This window comes from Protomyctophum parallelum (assembly GCF_964188405.1).
Source record: "Protomyctophum parallelum genome assembly, chromosome: 7".
Classification (NCBI taxonomy): Eukaryota; Metazoa; Chordata; class Actinopteri; order Myctophiformes; family Myctophidae; genus Protomyctophum; species Protomyctophum parallelum.
The window spans coordinates 27,746,184-27,765,376 of NC_139705.1; the positions used below are offsets into that span (position 1 = coordinate 27,746,184).

General features: G+C 44.0%; 2 protein-coding genes across 2 annotated transcripts in view; one reads left to right on the plus strand and one right to left on the minus strand.

The window, feature by feature from the left end:
- Window positions 1–19,193, minus strand: part of LOC310861723 (ceramide synthase 5-like) — a 131,072-nt gene that overhangs the window by 10,572 nt on the left and 101,307 nt on the right. The gene's annotated exons all lie outside the window — the stretch shown is intronic.
- Window positions 3,585–16,268, plus strand: LOC310862001 (EMILIN-3-like; the record flags this gene model as incomplete). The annotated part of the gene is made up of 11 exons (XM_083769738.1): window positions 3,585–3,739; window positions 4,672–4,791; window positions 5,751–6,427; window positions 8,027–8,329; window positions 8,944–9,079; window positions 11,434–11,707; window positions 12,012–12,155; window positions 12,438–12,767; window positions 13,335–13,516; window positions 13,785–13,987; window positions 14,998–16,268. The coding sequence occupies 11 exons, from the start codon at window positions 3,585–3,587 to the stop codon at window positions 15,912–15,914; spliced, it is 3,441 nt and encodes a 1,146-aa protein (XP_083625864.1). The 3' UTR covers window positions 15,915–16,268.

Consider the following 19,193-nt stretch of genomic DNA (forward strand, 5'->3'; position numbering starts at 1 on the left):
AATCTCAGGTAAGGACCCTGGTCCGGTTCTGGCAGACCGGTAGTGTGTGTGCAGGCTGGGTGGTGTGTGATAATCCAACTGAATTATTCCTGTGGTAACGGCGGCGATCGACGGGCCCGGGAGAACAATAATAACGGGACACTAAGACAGTATCTCGCCAAAGGTTCACAATTTATTACACACATACAGAAACATATATAGCTCTGGATCCTTGTGTCCTCATGACGTGCCACTGAGACATAACAATAACATCGGCGCTAGCAGCAAGTGGCCTTGCTCTCTGAGATGGTTTCAGTGGCTAACCAGAAAGTCAGTATGTTACAGTTCATGGCAGTACATCATACATATCCTGTACATTTGTATATTACGTACAAGTACACAGCATAGGCACTCATACACATATCATGTTGTATATCACAACACCCACTGAACTCACTTCTGATACAGGCTAAACATGGTGGTACTGGTACCCACTGAACTCACTTCTGATACAGGCTAAACATGGTGGTCCCCACTGAACTCACTTCTGATACAGTGCTATTATAGCCAAAGCCACAAATGAGGACGTATTTTAAGTATAGTTATTTGCGTGAATGCACTGAAGGCACGCGCGCTTCAAGTTCTCTACAATGGCGTGCCGTCACACTTGACTGTGAGAATACGTTTCAAAGAGATGGTTGAAGACATGACTTTCATTTTAATTGAAAAACGACCCGATATATAGGGACAGAATCGATCATTTGACTGCATCAGGGTCTGAGCGTCCCGAGGTTCGCCGACTGGCCCGGGTCCCACTGGGATGTTGTACGGCCCGTTCTTTTATTGGGTCTGTGCTGCCTACAGAGACTCAGAGATGGTTGTATTGTTCTTGTATTGGGTCTGTGCTGCATATGGTCGTATCATGGGTCTTTTACAAAAGCTCAGTAAACTGTGTACTGGAGCTTAAGTGCCAGGGCCCACAGCTTGCAGGGCCCTGTGCGAGACTATTTCAAACAGGTACAGCTGTTGCTTCCGTCGAAAAAACGTATTCATAGGTCACCAATTTCAATGGGGTCTTTTGATTTGGTGTATAGCGCCAGGGCCCTCGTGGGGTTGATTCGGCACTGCATGGTCTTGCCGTGTAACATACTTCACAGGTTCGGGATTTGTTTCCATACATTATCATTATTCTCGACCTTTTCAGGTTGTGAAACCCCAAAATAAATAAAATAATTCCATTTAAACTATATGGGGACCACCAAAATAATCATATTTGAAGTGGGGACCTCCAAAATAATCATATTTGAAGTGGGGACCTCCAAATGTCCCTATCTTGGGCGCGCCCTCCCCCTATCCCTAAACTTTCTCCGCCACACTTAACCATCTCGAAGAACACCCCAAAATAGTTCAAGTAGCCGATCCACATCTACACGTTGTGAGCTTGTAGATCGGCTATTTGAATCATTCTAAAATATTTTTTCAAAATAGCAAAAAATGGCAAATACGTTTCGAGACAAGGGGCAAGGGGTGGCACAAGATCTGTACCTACTGTTTACATGTCTGCCTAATAAAGTATTCAATCAATCAATCAATCAATCAATCAATTCAACGCTATATGGACCAGAGTTACTGTATAGTAACCCTGAGTTCTGGGAACAACTCTGTGACGGTGTCAAGTCATCACAGAAGGTTGTGGGTGAACCCTTCTTAGTGTGTGTCTGCTGTGTGTGTGTGTGTGTGTGTGTGTGTGTGTGTGTGTGTGTGTGTGTGTGTGTGTGTGTGTGTGTGTGTGTGTGTGTGTGTGCTGTGTGTGTGTGTGTGTGTGTGTGTGTGTGTGTGTGTGTGTGTGTGTGTGTGTGTGTGTGTGTGTGTGTGTGTGTGTGTGTGTGTGTGCACGCGCGTGAGTGTATTGGTTTATGAGTCAGCTCAGTGAAAGGCTCTGGATGTGTGTGTGTGTGTGTGTGTGTGTGTGTATACGCTGTGTGTGTGTGTGTGTGTGTGTGTGTGTGTGTGTGTGTGTGTGTGTGTGTGTGTGTGTGTGTGTGTGTGTGTGTGTGTGTCTGTGTGTGTGTGTGTGTGTGTGTGTGTGTGTGTGTGTGTGTGTGTGTGTGTGTGTGTGTGTGTGTGTGTGTGTGTGTGTGTGTGTGTGTGTGTGTGTGCTCGCACGGTTCCAACACACATCAGCATTAGTGTTTGTTTGTTCCTTTCTCCTATGTCAGTTTGCTGTGAGGTTTGGAGATCATCTGTGCCACTGTGAGACTCCAGCATGTGGCAAAACCTTTCACAATGAGCTTGGTTTGATGCATGTGAGACAGTATATCGGCTGAGGGAAGCTCGAACCATCACATACAAAAATGTCAGGAACAGTATTATTTAATTTTGTTTGCTAAAGTTTTTTGTGTCGGAGGCCTTGGCGCGATGTTTCAGAATCACCCTGGATCGCCGGCCGGCTGTGACAACTGAAATCAGAAGATTATGTCATCAAAATGAGCCTTATTGGTGTAAAAGGCATCTCTTCATTCATTCTACTTCTCATACATCATAGCTCTATCGTGGCTCCTATAGTGTGTGATGATGAACAATATGCAACATTCCACTCATGTTTCAACATAATTAATAGATTAATAGCCTATGTTAAGAGTATGTGTAATATACACATAGCTTCCTTAGTTAGTATGTATGTTATGTACAATAGGCTAATGCATTGTGTATAAGTAACAGTGTCATTTTACTAAAAGAGCTAAAAAGTGAGACATTATGCATACATCAGATGAATTTGAGATATTGTTAGGGTGTAACAGTTACCATCCCCATGGAAGTCCAAATGAATAGCCTATAGTCCTATAGCCCTATAGTGCACTGGAAAAAACAACACAAAAATAACATTTTAGACTATATTTGGCACAACTGTGGAAAAAAATAAAAAATAATCACAGAACAGAAGCAACACATCAGCATGACGATGGACAACATGTTGGACTATTATATAATATCAAGTGCAGGTGGCTGTAAGTATATGACTGGAGGACTTCTATCAAAGACCCCCCCCCCCCCCCCCACCACGTCCCCCCCTCCCCCCAGACAGTGTCACAGGGCGGTGTTATACTTAGAGGAGGAGGTGGTGGCAGTGGGAGGGGATATGCAGATGAGTAAGGGGACTCTATTAGTGCCACCCGCCGTCTCCCAAAAAACTCACAGTGGACTTTTGTCACCCTCCGACTGAGACACTCACCACACCCTGCACCCTGCCCTGCTCTGCTCCACACCGGGGACACCAGAACACTGCCTGGGCTGTCCTGCTCTCTGTTCTGACACTGTTGGAATTCAGGAGTCATTTTAGTTTTTTTTGGTTTGTTATTGTGTGCTTGGAGGTTTGGTGGAAGGTTCTTTTTGTGATATCATGCACCGGGCATAGACCTAGACATCTCAGGGCTTTTTGTGGATATTGGCTCAGAATAGTTTTTTTCCTTCTATTTCACGACAGTTTCAAGGAGAAACTTGGCCTTTGATGCAGGCCCACAGTACTGTTTGTTTTCAAGCCGGTGTTCACTGCAGGAGGTTGTGAGTGGAAGCTCTCGTCAGCTGGTGGTGGATTTATCAGCATCATGCATTTTGTGAAGGCTGCGAGTCACGTGCTTCTGGTGACACTGGTGGTGGCGGTGGCGCTGGCCGAGGCCAAGTTCTACCGGCCCGTCCAGTACAACCTCTACAAGTCTGGACCCATCCAGCACCACCAGCCTGCTCCCAGCGCCAGACACAAGTAAGTATATTGATTATCTTCTTATAACCCCTTATAACCCCTTTTTGTTTTTTATTACTTGACAAAAATATATAGGCCTACTGTATATTATTTTGTCATTAATGAATCGACCTGAAAATGTAATAGATTAGGCCTGATTAAATCGATTAATCTGATCCACTAAACCCGGGTAATTATCACCCTGACAATTATGTTGTTGTGATTTTTATAATGTTGCTGATTCGGGTCTTTCAGTACCATCATGATGCTCAGTGACATCATAATGTTGCTGATGTCTGAGGTGGGTGGGTCTTTAAGTACCTTCATGATGTTCAGTGACATCATAGAAGGTAGGTTTGTTTTCCTGCCCACCTCCCTGTTTTCTTTTTTTTAGTTTTTTTGGGGTGAATTTCACCTACATTTAGTGATAGAGAAACATCCCATACTCCCACAATGGGCTGTCTTTTTTCCCCCCCCAGGAATGGATGGACGAAAGGAGAAGTTCCCAACTCCATTATTATTATTTTATTATATATAATAATTCCCACGTTTTACCTCAAGTTGTACTTATTTTTTATGAAATATTTTCCTTAAAATATACCCGGGTTCACAATGCAACATGTTGTGTGCTTGTAGATCGGCTATTTTTGCTATTATTCTTTAGAATTAAATACTGTTGCACACCTGCAAGTGTTTTCTTACTTAGTTTTGTCTCTCCTCTGCTGTAGGAACCACTGTGGCTGCATGGTAGAGAAGACAATGTTTTCTAACATAGATTTGTCCTCTCCTGTCCTCCATTCTAGGAACTACTGTGCGTACGTGGTAGAGAAGACAGTGTTTTCTAACATAGATTTGTCCTCTCCTGTCCTCCATTCTAGGAACCACTGTGCGTACGTGGTAGAGAAGACAGTGTTTTCTAACATAGATTTGTCCTCTCCTGTCCTCCATTCTAGGAACCACTGTGCGTACGTGGTAGAGAAGACAATGTCCTACACCGTCCAGGCCGGAGCAGCTCCCGTAGTGAAGGCCGAGTACAACAAGTGTGCCTGGGGGAAGAAATGTCCTGCTCTAACGTGAGTTCAAATCAGCATAACATCATTCCTTGCAGGCATTTCCATCCATCCACCATATATGGATTATAGTTTTATTTGACCACTTGTCTTTAAGCACACATTATATAACACTCTGCACCGAAGTCCCCTTGTCATGTGAAATTCAAACGTTGAAGTGTCATTATTTTGAAATGAGTATACCGGCTATTTTCAAGGATTCCGAAAACCACACCCAATGCAATAGTCGCAACTCCTTTCAACTGCTTGCAACAAAACAAAATGTCACACCAATGCAACTCCTTGGTGTGATTTGGGCCTCTCTGCTTGTTCTTTGCATTTTCAATTTATTCAAATGTTATCTTTTTCCCGGTTACATTTGGCTGCCATTTGAGTGCCATTTGAACAAAATACACGTATCGCTACAATAGGCCTATACAAGCGATGCAGTGCATAGGTGAAAAGGCTGAAAAAAAGGCAGAAATGCTGTGATGCATTAGTATGTCACTATAGTTGGTCCAAATGTACATTACATTATGGACATGCATGTGGTCATATCCCTGACTCGAACTAATTGGTGTTTTTATATTGTCAAACATGACCCCCTTTGAAAATGGTCTGGACACCCCTGCATGTCTGCTCTACACTATAGGGCCCTGTTTGTGTCACTGCCTTACCCCTTATCCCTAAACTTCTTTGCCTCTTTTTATTTATTTATTTTTACTATTTTGAAAAACGTTTTTGAATAGTTCAAAGAGCCGATCTACAAGCTCACAACGTGTAGATGTAGATCGGCAAGTTGAACAATTTTTAAATGACGAAAATAGGGCCATAAATCTCTTCTCTTCTACAAGTTCAGGATTTTTGACCCCCAGACGTCCCATGCAGTCAGAACAGGGATGCTATTGTATTTACTGATGGAACGTTCATGTGGTTATTATAATTCCTCTGTTGTTTCCGTCCGTTGTTCCGCCATGTCGCAGGTATCGTTTGATGTACAAGCCCATGTTCAAGGTGGCGCACAAGACCGTGACGGAGTTGGAGTGGCGCTGCTGCCCGGGTCACTACGGCTACGGCTGCATGGAGGGCCACTACCAGCACAGTATGAAGGCCCTGCCGCCCTTCAAGGGCCCTCAGCAGCACTTCAAGGGGCCTCCCATGCACAAGGGCCCCATGTACAAGGGCCCACCGATGATGAAGGGTCCCGTGTACAACAAGGGCCCGCCTCCCGTGTACAACAAGGGCCCGCCCAGGCCCATTCAGCACAACGTTAAGTCCATGCCGTGGAGCGGGAACCACGGGAACGGCGGCGTTCACGGCGTTCCCATGATGCACGGCGGCGGCTCTTACCCGGCCGTAGGGCGTCACTTTGGGCCTCACATACCCTCACACTCCTCCCCAGACCCGGACAGCCAGTTTGAAGAGTACCCCTCCGAGCCGGAGTTTGAGTACCCTACGGAGCCCGAGCACCAGGACCCACAACACGAGCAAGTGCACGAGCACACACACGAGCACCAGCAAGTGCACGAGCACCAGCAAGTGCACGAGCACACGCACGAGCATCATGGTGGCGGTGGTGTTGGCGGTGCAGGCGGGGAGCACGAGGAGCACGTTCCAGGGGAAACAGCGCCCCCTGTTGGTGGTGATGAAGACATTGAAGGTATACTATAGGCCTATAATAATACTACCTGTAGATAAAATGGTTGTCAAACTTTAGCCTGTGTATATGCCTAGTGTGTATGGTGACAAGTTCAAGTGACAATAAAAAAATGAATCTGGGAAAAAAACTAATCTGGTTTTGAATTTAGATTTTGGTTCCTAAAGGAAGCCGACTGAGTCCATATCAATCCACTTTACGAGACACTGCTGTAGATATAAGATTATATGAAAACAAATAAAAATAAAATAATACATCCATACATACATGGATACATTCCCCCATCTGCGATGCGATCTGAGCTTGTTGATCGTCGTAACTTATATTTGCACTTTCACTCGAGTAAAATGCAGGATGAGGGGTCATCATCATCAATATGTCCGTACATGGACAAAATATGTCCATGCTTGTCTGTGACAAATTTTAGATTTTCTGTTTGACACACCATTATAATGTTCTTATTTTTATCATAAGACCCAAATTACTGAATGTCAGTCTCCAGGTTTTCTTCAGAATATGTACGACATTACTATGACACTGTGTATGTATTGGGAGTCCAACTAGTATAGGCGACTATAGTGGTTCTCAAATGTTTCATTTGCAACAAGAGTAATAGTAAGAGAGTAACTAGCGTTGAATCCCATTGTAACAATGGAATGCGGAAGTGCTCATTCTATCTCAATGGGATAGTTCCAGCCATGGGAGCAATGTTTGGAAGTATCGCCCATAGGCACCCGCCTTGCGGCGAGATCAAAGTGTGTCGCTACTCTCCTACTCTACACTCTGTTTGCCCCTTAACTCTAGTTACAGACCTCAGAGCTACAGACTGGTCATTCAGGGCTTTTAGTATTTATTTAGTAATTTCTACTGTACATTGTGATATTGATTGTTATAAGTAAAATACTTTAGTTTCTCAAGAAGCCTTGGTGAGTAATTCTCCCATCAACTCTGTCCAGTGGTGTACTTATGAACAATTTTGTGGTACTTTTACTTGAGTATTTCCAAATTTCAATAGCCTACTTTTAATTCTACTCCATACATCTCTGAGACTTTTACTGCACTGAACTTATTTGAAAACTTTAGTTACTTCGTAGATCTGAATTACTATTGAAAAACATACATGAACCACTTTGACACTATATACATTTCGGCCGTTTGAAAATAGCAGGTCTGATATTGTCAAAAGATGTTTTTTTATACATTCGAAAACATGCGAAATTGGACATTAAAGTACAATACTTTCGTACTTATTTTGCTCAAGTACATTTTTAATTCTGGACTCCTACTGGTAAAGGCCTATTCATACTCCAGTTTTAAGTGATGACAGTTTAGTGAGTCATTGTCCATCACCTCTGTCTCATAATAACTAATAAATGTAGGTCAGGCCGTGACAGTTTAGTTTAGTGAGTCATTGTCCATCACCTCTGTCTCATAATAACTAATAAATGTAGGTCAGGCCGTGACAGTTTAGTTTAGTGAGTCATTGTCCATCACCTCTGTCTCATAATAACTAATAAATGTAGGTCAGGCCGTGACAGTTTAGTTTAGTGAGTCATTGTCCATCACCTCTGTCTCATAATAACTATAATAAATGTCCCCCAGGAGGTCAGGCCGTGGACAGCGAGACGGATGAGCGCCTGGGTCGCATGGAGGAGGACGTGAGGCGTCTCAACGTGGGCCTGGAGACCCTGCGCGGGACGGTGGACGGCCTGGAGGACGGCCTGAGGGCCTCGCTCCGGGAGGACGCCAACAGGATGCTGTCCGCTCTGCTCTCCGCTGCGCCCGGGGGCACCCTGCTGGCCGCCTCGGCCCTGCGGGCCTCGTCCGGCGGGCACGCAGCGGTGGGATTCGGGGACATCCCCGGGGGGGAGATCCCCGAGGGAGACATGGACGCACGACCCGCAGGTAAGAACTGAAGACGTGAGGGAGGCAGAGTTTTACTCAATTATTTGTAAACTTGGGAGATTTTAATTTTGATTAGAAAACATACATTAACCACTTCAACCCTTTACATTTCGGTCATTTGAAAATAGCCGACGCATTGTGAGCTTGTAGTCGTAGATCTGCTATTTTCAAAAGATGTTGTATACATCCCTAGATGTTGTATACACCCCTAGCTGTGCATGCACATTTCTGTTGTAGCCAACGTGTCCAAAATCACCCCTCACCAACCACAGCAAGTCACCTTTGTTTTAAATGGTCCCCCATTAGCGAGTCGACAAAACCGGTCAGAGTTGCGCGTCTCGCTCACAACAGTCACAGCGCTTTGCGAGGTGTTGTGAGCTTGTAGATCCATGCCGTGGAACCCGAGTGAAACTAAATGTAATGCCTCAACCGCCTACAATTGTAGGCGGTTGAGGCATTACATTTAGTTTGGGGGGGGGGGGGGGCTACAGTACCTGGTCTGTATGTATTTAATGATGTACTGATTGCTCCAGGTCTGTTGGCCGGGCGCCGGGCGGTTATACCGTGGGTCTGTAGTGTGTATTTAATGATGTAGCCTACTGATTGTTCTGCAGGTATGTTGGCCGGGGGGTTACCGGGTCTCGGGGAGCTGAACAGCAGACTGGACAGTCTCCGGTCAGAGCTGCTGACCAAGGCTGCTGAGCTGCAGGAGCTGAGAGCCACGGTGATGGGCCACGATGGAGCCTTGAGGTCAGTTCACCCATTTAGACCTGAGGACGATTCTACAAATGTCTTCTAAATCCTGACAGTTTTCTGAAAAACCTCATGTTTCTATGTCAGTCATTCTCAAACATTTTCATGTCAAGGACCCCCGAAATTATATGTAATTGGCCGCCGACCCCATCTGAATATATGTCATTCCAGGGACCCTCCCCGGAAGCAAAGATTTTAGTTAAAAACGTTCGCTCTGAAAGAATATATATTCAAAGATTTGCGCCACATTTTCAGGATTTTTCAAAAATAGCAGATCTACAAGCTCGTAGTGCGGCACTCGATGCCACGCTATGAGCTTGTAGATCTGCTATTTTTCAATAGCTAAAGTATAACACAATGCTTAAAACACCAAAAGGGGTTCCCGCCCAGGATTGGTTTAATACCGCTATTATTATTAATAACAAACGGGAAGTGGGGTCATCAAATATGTCCGTACATGGACAAAATGTGTACATTATAATGTTCTTATTATTTATTTTTAAGTCCCATTTACTGAATATCAAGTCTCCAGGTGTTGTTTAGAATGACACTGGTTTACTTTGACACTGTGTGGCACACTATTATAGGAGTCCAACTAGAACGGCGGTTATCAGACCTTTTAACAAAGCCAACTCGAGTCGTGACAAATCATGACAACAAACACAATATGTTGGACCAAACAAATAATTACAAAGAAGGAAAACAACAAAAAAAAGTGTTGTGACCTGCCGTTTCTTTCTTCTAATTATTTGTTTGGACCAAAACATTGTGTTTATTGTCATGATTTGTCACGACAAAAATTGGCTTTTTCCACACCGTAAACGTCTTTAAATAAATACTTTTTGAAAAGTCTATGAGGAAAATGAACAGGGAATTATTTTCCGGGTCTCTCACAGTTACAGACCTGTAATGGTCATTTAGAGGGGCAGGGATGGCTAGCTCTTCATGGGTTTGTGTACTCATGTTGTATGTCCCTGGCAAACATAGAATTCGGACAAAAATGTCCACCACCACAAGCCAGCATGGTGATGACTGATACACCGTGTTGATTTCGTCGACTAATACTGAGACGAAAGATGTTCGTCGACTACCTTTTTTTACTGACAAAAACTACATAAAACTAAATAAAAACGAAGCCATGTTGACTAAAACTATATCTATATGACTATATAGCCTACTGTCAATTTTGTCAACAAATAAAAACTGGGAAAAAACAGAAAATGTTAGGAAGGGACTAGTGGAAAGTATAAGTAAAAGACACAAGTCATTTTACACTTGTTTGCATACTGAAAACAGCAGATCCGCGACGCGTTGTGAGCTTGTAGATCTGCTATTTTCAGCATGTGTAAAATCAGCCATTATGACGGCATCAAGGCCCACCAAAATACATTTTAGTCGACTAAATCACCTGTTGCTATTTAGTCGACTAAAATCTTATGATATTTAGTCGACTATAAAACTAGACTAACACTAAAACATTCCAGGTGACTAAAATGTGACTAAAACTAAATTAAAACTATTCAAGAGACTACGACTAAAGCTAAAATAAAAATGTGCTGTCAAAAACAACAATGCCGATACAGCTATTTATCAATCAACAGGGCTGTGGACTGCAGCACAAAATGTGGAAAACATTTATTATTATTATTAATTTTTTTAAAGAGTAAAATAGGACATTCTGTAAAATGAGTATACTGTATAGGCCGCACCTTTACTTTTGATATATACTGGTAGGCTATTATTTATTTGGATGTAATACAACGGTTGACGGAGATAATGTCAACTTTGCAGACATAATAATCCATGGTTTCTTGTTGTTCTCATGTTTTTTAATTGTACATTTGGTTGTTGTTTTTTTCCCCACAAACAGATGAATGTTATTAGACAGATGCCATAGTTTAATTGTTTACCCATGGTCTCCTACGGTTTCAAATGTACATAATGGTATTTATGGCATCATGTCATAAATAGCTACACAACATACCATCGGCAGTGTTCAGTGTTGACCTGGTATCCTATAGTTTCTAAACTGTCTATAGTAAGGTGACTAATTATCTTGTTAAATATAAATGGCTAGAGTTCATGTATTTTTCCCCCCCCATGTCGTACTTGTAAGTCGGTCTGGATAAGAGCTGGTATAGTCTGCAAAATAATGCCTAAATCAGGGACATAAGAAGTATTTTTTTTCCAGCGTTTTTCAGCCCAAGAATCCCTTATAGATGAGAGAGAGAGAGAGACAGAGAGAGAGAGAGAGAGAGAGATGTGCTGCAGATTAAACTTTCTCATAGATTTCACAGCTAGCTTCATAGTCAGTGTCCATTTCTAAACGTCTAAAATTGTAACATTTTCAGCAAGCTGTCCGGATCGGGGGTCTCCTCCGCCCTGCTGGGCGAGGACGCCCAGAGCGCCATGGAGAAGCTGGTGGACGCCAGGATGGGCGCGGCCCGCGCAGAGATCCTGGCCGGGTTGGAGAGGCGTGTGGAGAGCGCAGAGGAGCGCTGCGAGGACAAGACCGGCGAGCTGCGGCGCCAGTGCCAGAGGGAGCGGGGCGAGGGGCGGAGGCAGATGGAGGAGGAGCTTAGCGGAAGCACCTCCCACCTGAGGAGAGACCTGGCCAGCATGCAGGTATAGGGGGCGCTGCTGTGACGGTTTTCACGTTTTAGATGGCGATTAATTGTCGCACAAATAATTGCGGTTAACGATTTAATTGTGTTTTTTATAGTGATGCACGATATAATCGGTATCGGATCGGTCTCAAAATTATTCGCTTTTGTTATGTGTATTTCTAATGTTTGAAGGCAGTATAATCTGTATAATATCGGAATCGGTATCAGCAGATATGACCTTGCAAATAATCGGAGATCGGATATCCTCTCAGATAACTGCGATCGGGTGATGATGTAATAATAATAATAATTGTGTCGTGCAGGCTAAGATTCACGGCGTGGAGGCCGCGGACAGCTGCTGTGGACGGACGTCCGGCCTGGACCAGAGGGTCAGCCTCCTGGAGCAGTCTGTGTCTGGACTCAACCAGTCCCAGCTGCACCTGGCCAAAGAACTGGGTGGACACAAGGTTAGTAGTGACCATGCTACATTACACACTTATTCCACCAGAGAGAGCAACACACACACACACACACACACACACACACACACACACACACGCACAGGCACAGGCACGTCCATCTGGTTCCATTTGTACACTCTCAGAGTTACAGACCCATAATGGTCCATTTGGCTCCAAACTATCATTTAGCTGGGGACTCCCTCAAGGACCCCTGGGGGTCCCCGAACCCCACTTTGTGGAACTATACTGTGCTAAATGTCTGAATTGAATTGTGAACTGTAAATCCAGGACCACATGGAGGGCATGGTGGCGGGCAGGCTGGAGTACGTAGAGGCCATGCTCAACCTGACGGAGACGACAATGGAGGCCAGCAGCGGCGCCCCCGGTGGCCTGGAGGCCCACCTGGACGGCAAGCTACGGGCGCTGGAGGGCCGCCTGCTGACGGCCGTGGAGGAGCTGGTGGGCAGCGCCAACGCAACCACGCTGGAGGGCCACGCCGTGATGCCCACCGACCTGGAGAGCCTCCGGGGCAGACTGGAGATGGACGTGGAGCGGGTGCAGAAACACCTCAGCGACCTGGAGACACGCTGCCTCGCGCACTCTGCTTCTGATGTACAGGTGAATACATACTCATGTAATAACTAATAGTATAGAATCCTTCTAATGTACAGGTGAATACATACTCATGTAATAACAAATAGTATAGAATCCTTCTGATGTACAGGTGAACAACACTATACAACATAAGATAACTATAGGGCGGTCAAACGATTACCCATTTTAATCAGCACAGTCTTAAAACAAGGAGCCAAGTTGATCAAATTGAATCAATTATCGGTTACTGCATCGTCTATTTCTCGCTTCAAATGTCAAAAACATTTTTGAGAGCAATGTTTAGCTGCAAATGACACTGTGTGTTTGTTTACATGGCTGTCATGTTGGATACAGCAGTAAATCAAGCTGCACAGCAGGTGCTCTGAGCCTTTGATTAGCCAGCGGTCTGTTATAGAGCAGAGTGGTCTATTATAATGAAATAACACACCGCTGAATTCAGCGACTGACCAATCAGAATCAAGCATTCAACCAAGCCGTGTAAAAAGCTTGTTTATAAACTGATAAAGTCTTAAAACCAAATAAAAAGTAGTAAACTTTAATGACCTTAATGTGGATGTGTCCATCCACCAGGCGGATGCGGGCGTGTCGGGCGAGGTGGATGAGAACGCCCGCATGGCACTGGACGCCCATGCCGTGCGTCTCAACAGCCTCAACGCCACGCTGCAGGCTCTCCTGAACCAACGGGCCCTCAGGGGCCTGCCGGAGGGGGAGGAGGGAGGCCCCTCGGTCCAGGGAGAGCTCACCATCCTCAGGTCAGTTCGAGGAAGAAGTATTCCTCTTCTAGGTTTTACTCAGTGTAGACATAAGCTCATTTCGAATAGACAAGGGTTAGAATAGGGCATGATTGGTTAATTTTAACGTGTGTTTTGTAATAATATAAAATACAAAGTAACTAGTAGTAACTAGAAAAGTCTTTCAAATCACTCCCCTCTGAGATGTAGTGATACATCAACTCTACTCAATTACTGTCTGTAATCTAGTAAATGTACTTAGCTACTTCCAACCTCTGCCCTCCTACAGGTGTGACATCCAGAGCGTCAACGACAGCCTGACGGGGCTGGTGGGCTCGGTGGGGACGGTGGCTCAACATATGGATCACGTGAACAACACGTGGACGGAGAGAGAGGGCCGTCTGGCCCACCAGATGAGAGGCGTGGTCCAGCTGGTGGGGCGCCAGGCGTCCATGCTGGGGGCCGGGGACCGCAGGTTGACCCGCATGAAAAGTAAACATACAAACATACAGTCACCAACGTCATTTCTATTTAGCTTTTTGTGTTGTAGATTTGGCTATTTGCATCACTTTTGAGTGATACTCTTAGGAGTTACTTTTATTTACTAAAATAAAAATAAATATGGAGATAAAAAAACTGTTTCTACCGAACATCAAGGATGAATACTAGGGGTGTAACTAGGTTTTCCTGATCCGATCACGTGATCAGAAATCGGGGGCCGATCGTGTCATTTTCAAATCATCGCAAACGGATAGGGACAGAAAAACGTGATCGGGACATCCATGAATGAATGAATGAATGCATGAATGAATTAATGAATGAATGAGTGAATGAGTGAATGAATGAATGAAAGAATGTGTGTAACGGTTCAGTTCTTTTTGGTTCTTAGTCCATGAGACAGAGCTCCAAAATTGGTGGGAAAAACTAGACCTATATTAAATTGTTTATAGGATCAATACAAGTAAATTAATACATGATAACCCTTCCACAGTAGTAGCTTTTTAATATTTTCGATTATTTTGCATATTTTCCTACATAAAAGCCTCATTTGCTTATTTACAAATGTAAAATTTGTAATAGAATAAACCATTGTCTTCGTGTAAGTACTCAATTGGGGAAGTTTCATGGTGAAAACAATCTAATATAGGTATGGTTTTGCCAATCATAATTAATGTTCCAATGTTGGAGCGCCGGCTCATGGACTAAGAACCAAAAAGAACTGAACCGGTTCCCATTGGGAACCAAGCAGTGGAAAAAGGGGCCTCAGAGTTATGGGGGCCCTTGAAACGTTTGAGACCCACTGTGCTACACTAAATGGAACAGAGCCTTTATTAATAGCATTGGTAACACAGGCCCAATTTCCTAAAGCCTATATCTTATTCATATCGCTGTAAAAATGTTACACCGCCTAAAAGGAATGCGTTTTGTTTCTCCTCATTTTGAATATTATCCAGCGTTTTAAAAAAAATAATCTGTTGCCCCTGATGTCTTTTTTAAAACAGGCGAGCTCGCGGGCATGAAGCGGAGGCTGGCCGGGGAGGTGCAGGGCTGCCGGACCACCGCCCTGGGGGTCCTGCAGGAGGTGGAGGAGGTGGGGGGCCGCGTGTCCAGCGTGGAGAACCAGTGCAAGGGCCTGAAGGACATGGAGGCCCACCTGGAGAGGATCCGCGTGGAGCTGGAGGGCCAGGCGGACTCGCTGCTCTCGCTGGTCAATGGGACGCTCAGCAGCCACGCCCAGCAGCTCTCCGAGCTGAGGATCGGCCTCCTGAGCTGTGGCTCCAACAACAACAACAACAACAACAACAACAACGACAACGGTACCGCGCCGAGCACGACGAGGCCAGAGCCGGAGCCCACCCAGAACACCACCATCCTACCCCCCACCTGTACCGACGGGACCACCGGGCCAGAGCCGGAGCCCACCCAGGACACCGTCCTACCCATGAACGGAACCACCGGTACCACCGAGCCAGAACCCATCCAGAACCCTGAGGTCTATGGGGTGCTAGATGGGTCCATAGTACCGCCAAACGGTACCATCCAGAACCCCGTAGTACCTCTGAACAGCACCAATAACGGGACCTCCGGGCAAGATGAGCTAGAACCCATCCAGAAGAACCCTGAGGCGGTGTATGGGGTGCTGGATGGGTCCGTTGTACCCATGAACAGTACCACCACCACCGGGCCGGAGCCAGAGCTCACCCTGCAGCAGCATCCCGTACCCCTGAACGGAACCACTGGCACTACCACCACCACCGGGCCAGCTGAGCCTGCAGAGCACATCCTGAACCCTGTGGTCTATGGGGTGCTGGATGGGTCCGTTGTACCCACCGGACAACAGCCAAAACCCACCCAGCAGGATACCGCCGTACCCCCACCGCCTCCGGAGACAAGAGGAGACACTTTTACCCTGATTTAATACAAAAAATAACTAAATAAGTTCTGTTTCTCTCATGGGACGATCTATGGATATGGAGACGAAACAATCGGTTTCCCAAAACCCCATTTGTGTGTTTCGCAGGCCGATTTGTTTTTCCTTTAATACATATTTTGTTTGTACTAATTCATTCAAAACATTTTCCAAAAATGTCCACCCCCCCCCAAAAAAAGCATTTTGTTATTGTAAAGAATTTCACAAACAGCACAGAGGGATTACATTAGAATCTAATTTATCTAATGATTAGATAATTGACACTGGGTGAAAAAAATGGGGTTGCAAAATCGTGGGATAAAAAATAATTAAAAAAAATCACAAATAAATTAAGACATCAAGGAAATTCCACAAAGAAGTAATAAAAATAGCCAATATCTGTAAAAGCTTTGAAATGAAAATAATCATCACCATTATGATGATGATTAGGTTGTGGATCTTTCTGTTTACAATTCGGAACATAATTTAGGCCCTGAGATCTGCTATTTTTCTAGTTTGGGTTCCCAGGGAGACATAGCATTTCTCTGTTGGGTCTTGAGCTCAGGAGTTAGGAACCACTGCTGTGGAGTTCAGTAGACTTTTTATTTATTTTTTAACTTAAAAGGAAAAGTAGAAATGTACCACAATGTAGAAATATTTAAATATATCAGGAGGAAAAGGCCTGTATTTAAAATGTGACTTTGAATAGAATCACAAAGGTATCGGCAACATAAGATACTTAAAGTAAGTAAAAAGTAGACTTTTTTCAAAGAAATAGCAGATCTACAAGCTTGTAGATCAGCTATTTGTGAATAGCTGATCTATATAATAGGTATGTTTTGAAATAATAATCAAAACATTCTACAAAGTAACTTGTAACTAAAGTTTTCAATGAATTGTAGTGGTGTAGAAGTACAAACATAAATACTCAACTAAAGTACCTTTAGTATTTGAGTAAATGTACTTACTCTCCACCACTGTGAACTAGTAGAATACACGTACATTATGAGGTGTGTGATTGACATGACAATATTATATTTACAGTATATATGCTGTAAGGTTTAGAACCAGCACTGAAAAAAATGACAATGATTTTACTTTACTCGTTTTATTTTTGATTTATAGAATGAAAAATTAAACCACAAATGGCAGCTCTGATGCAGCGTGTCAAAAGTCAAAGTCGTATGATTTGTCACACAAACGTCACCGCAGTGAAATTTGTTCTCCGCATTTGACCCAACTCTTGGAGCGGTGAGCCGCAGCCAAGGAGCGGTGAGCTGCAGCCGCGCTGCGCTCGGCAATCATTTTGATTCGTTGATTTGACTCCCCCAATCCAATCCATTGATGCCGAATGCCAAGCAGGGAGGCATTGGGTCCCATTTTTACAGTCTTTGGTATGACCCGACTGGGGATCGAACCCCCGACCTCCCAGTTTCAGGGCAGACACTATAACTACAAGGCCACTGACTGCAGGTCATTATGATGGGACCCCCGGGTCCCGTGCAGTAAGGGTCCTTGAAAGGGGGACTCATGGGGTCTCCAGACAAAATTCCTGAAATTTCATCTTCACAGGTCTGTTCAAATATCCACAGCAACACAACACAGTACAGAAAACATAACACCAAGACAATACAAAAACATGAGGTCCCCACTGCATACAGAACCATCCTATCGATGAGGCAGTTTGTTTAATGCCGTGATGGCTGAGGGGACAAAACCCCTACCTTTTTTCCATGGCAAGGATCTGTATCTTATTTGTCCAGATGGCATGAGGTGGAAAAAGAGATACAGGGGATGATCAGTGTCATGTGATATTGAAAGTGCTAGCCGTGTGTGTGTGTGATGTCCTTATTGTTCTTATCAGAAAGTGTGCGTGGCTTTAAGAAACTAGTCGACTATTCAATTAGTCGACTAGTAAATCCACTAGTTGACCTCATTGGTACTAGTTGACTAGACAGTTGATAAGAATTTATTTTATTTATTTTTATTTTTATTTTTTCCTTCCCGTTTTTGTAGGCCTCAATGTCAGCCTTGTCATGTAGATTATAGTTCAGTCACCAATGTACACAAATATGTACAAATATTATTATTATTCTTTTTACATAATAGGCAGGTCTATAGTTAAACTAGTCGACTAGTCGACTAGTAAACTAGGCAACTAGTCAACTCGTAAAAATCACTAGAAGTGAAAGCCCTCAATGATCTTGGAAGTAATACTGAAAAGGTTTTGTTTCTGTTAGGCATGGACATTCACCATAATTAGGCTCTACGCACAGCAGCTGTATTGGACAGAAATCTGGCCTCTTATCCTCTGAAGGCGGAGGAATTCAACCCTGTTCATAGCAGCCACAGTACTGTTAGGGGGGTTCAGTGTCTTGCTCATGGACACTTTGACACTAACCCAGAAGGAGGGGAGCTGCATGGGGTCGAACCGGGAACGCCCTTCCCCGAGCAGCCAGCCGCTATAGCTTTGTCAATTTGGGGTTCCTGGAAATAACATAAAATTGAGAATCACTGCATTGGTACTAGACCAAGTAGAAGCCAGGAGTCAGTGTTCTGAGCAAAAATGTTTACATGTTTAGTTTTTGTGTAGGCTACCATTTTCTTTCTTTTTTAAAATTTGTTTTTAGAATAGCAGCTAGTGTCCAAGATACCGTTGATGGTTCTTTTTTTGTTACTGTTTCCCATCAAATAAACCTTTTGTATTTCTAATTATTTTTTAAATAATGTCATTCACAAGTATTGTGCTGTTTTAAATTGATATTCAAATAAAGCAGTAGTTTCTTTACCACTGACTATTTTGTCTGTCTGTGAGCACGAGGAGTCAGCTATGATGAGTGGCTCACATCAAAAAACAAACCTATAACGGTGGAAAACCACAAGAGGGCAGCAGATATCTAATTTCGTTGTGTTGGTTGTGTGTGTTTACTGTTTGGCTGGTCATGTGTCATGTGAATATCCATCGGACCAATCACTCAGAGTGGACTATCACACCTGCGCTCCATTCTGCTAATCAGTATTTAAACCCTGGTAATTTCCTGGTGCTCAGATATCTGCTCGTTTCTCTCTGACTCTGTGCCAAACCTTTTTTAGCTACATGGACCTCATGGACTTGGTAAATATCTGTAGTTTTGTATTAATCATTGATTCTTACTTTGACTGAGAGGTGTTCTTGCAAATTCACTTGAGTTGCAATACATTCTTTGAGAAATGGAATGATTAGTAAAGACTAATGAATCACCTTCATCATACTTCATTGACTGGGTCTATATTAGGAATGAAAATGGC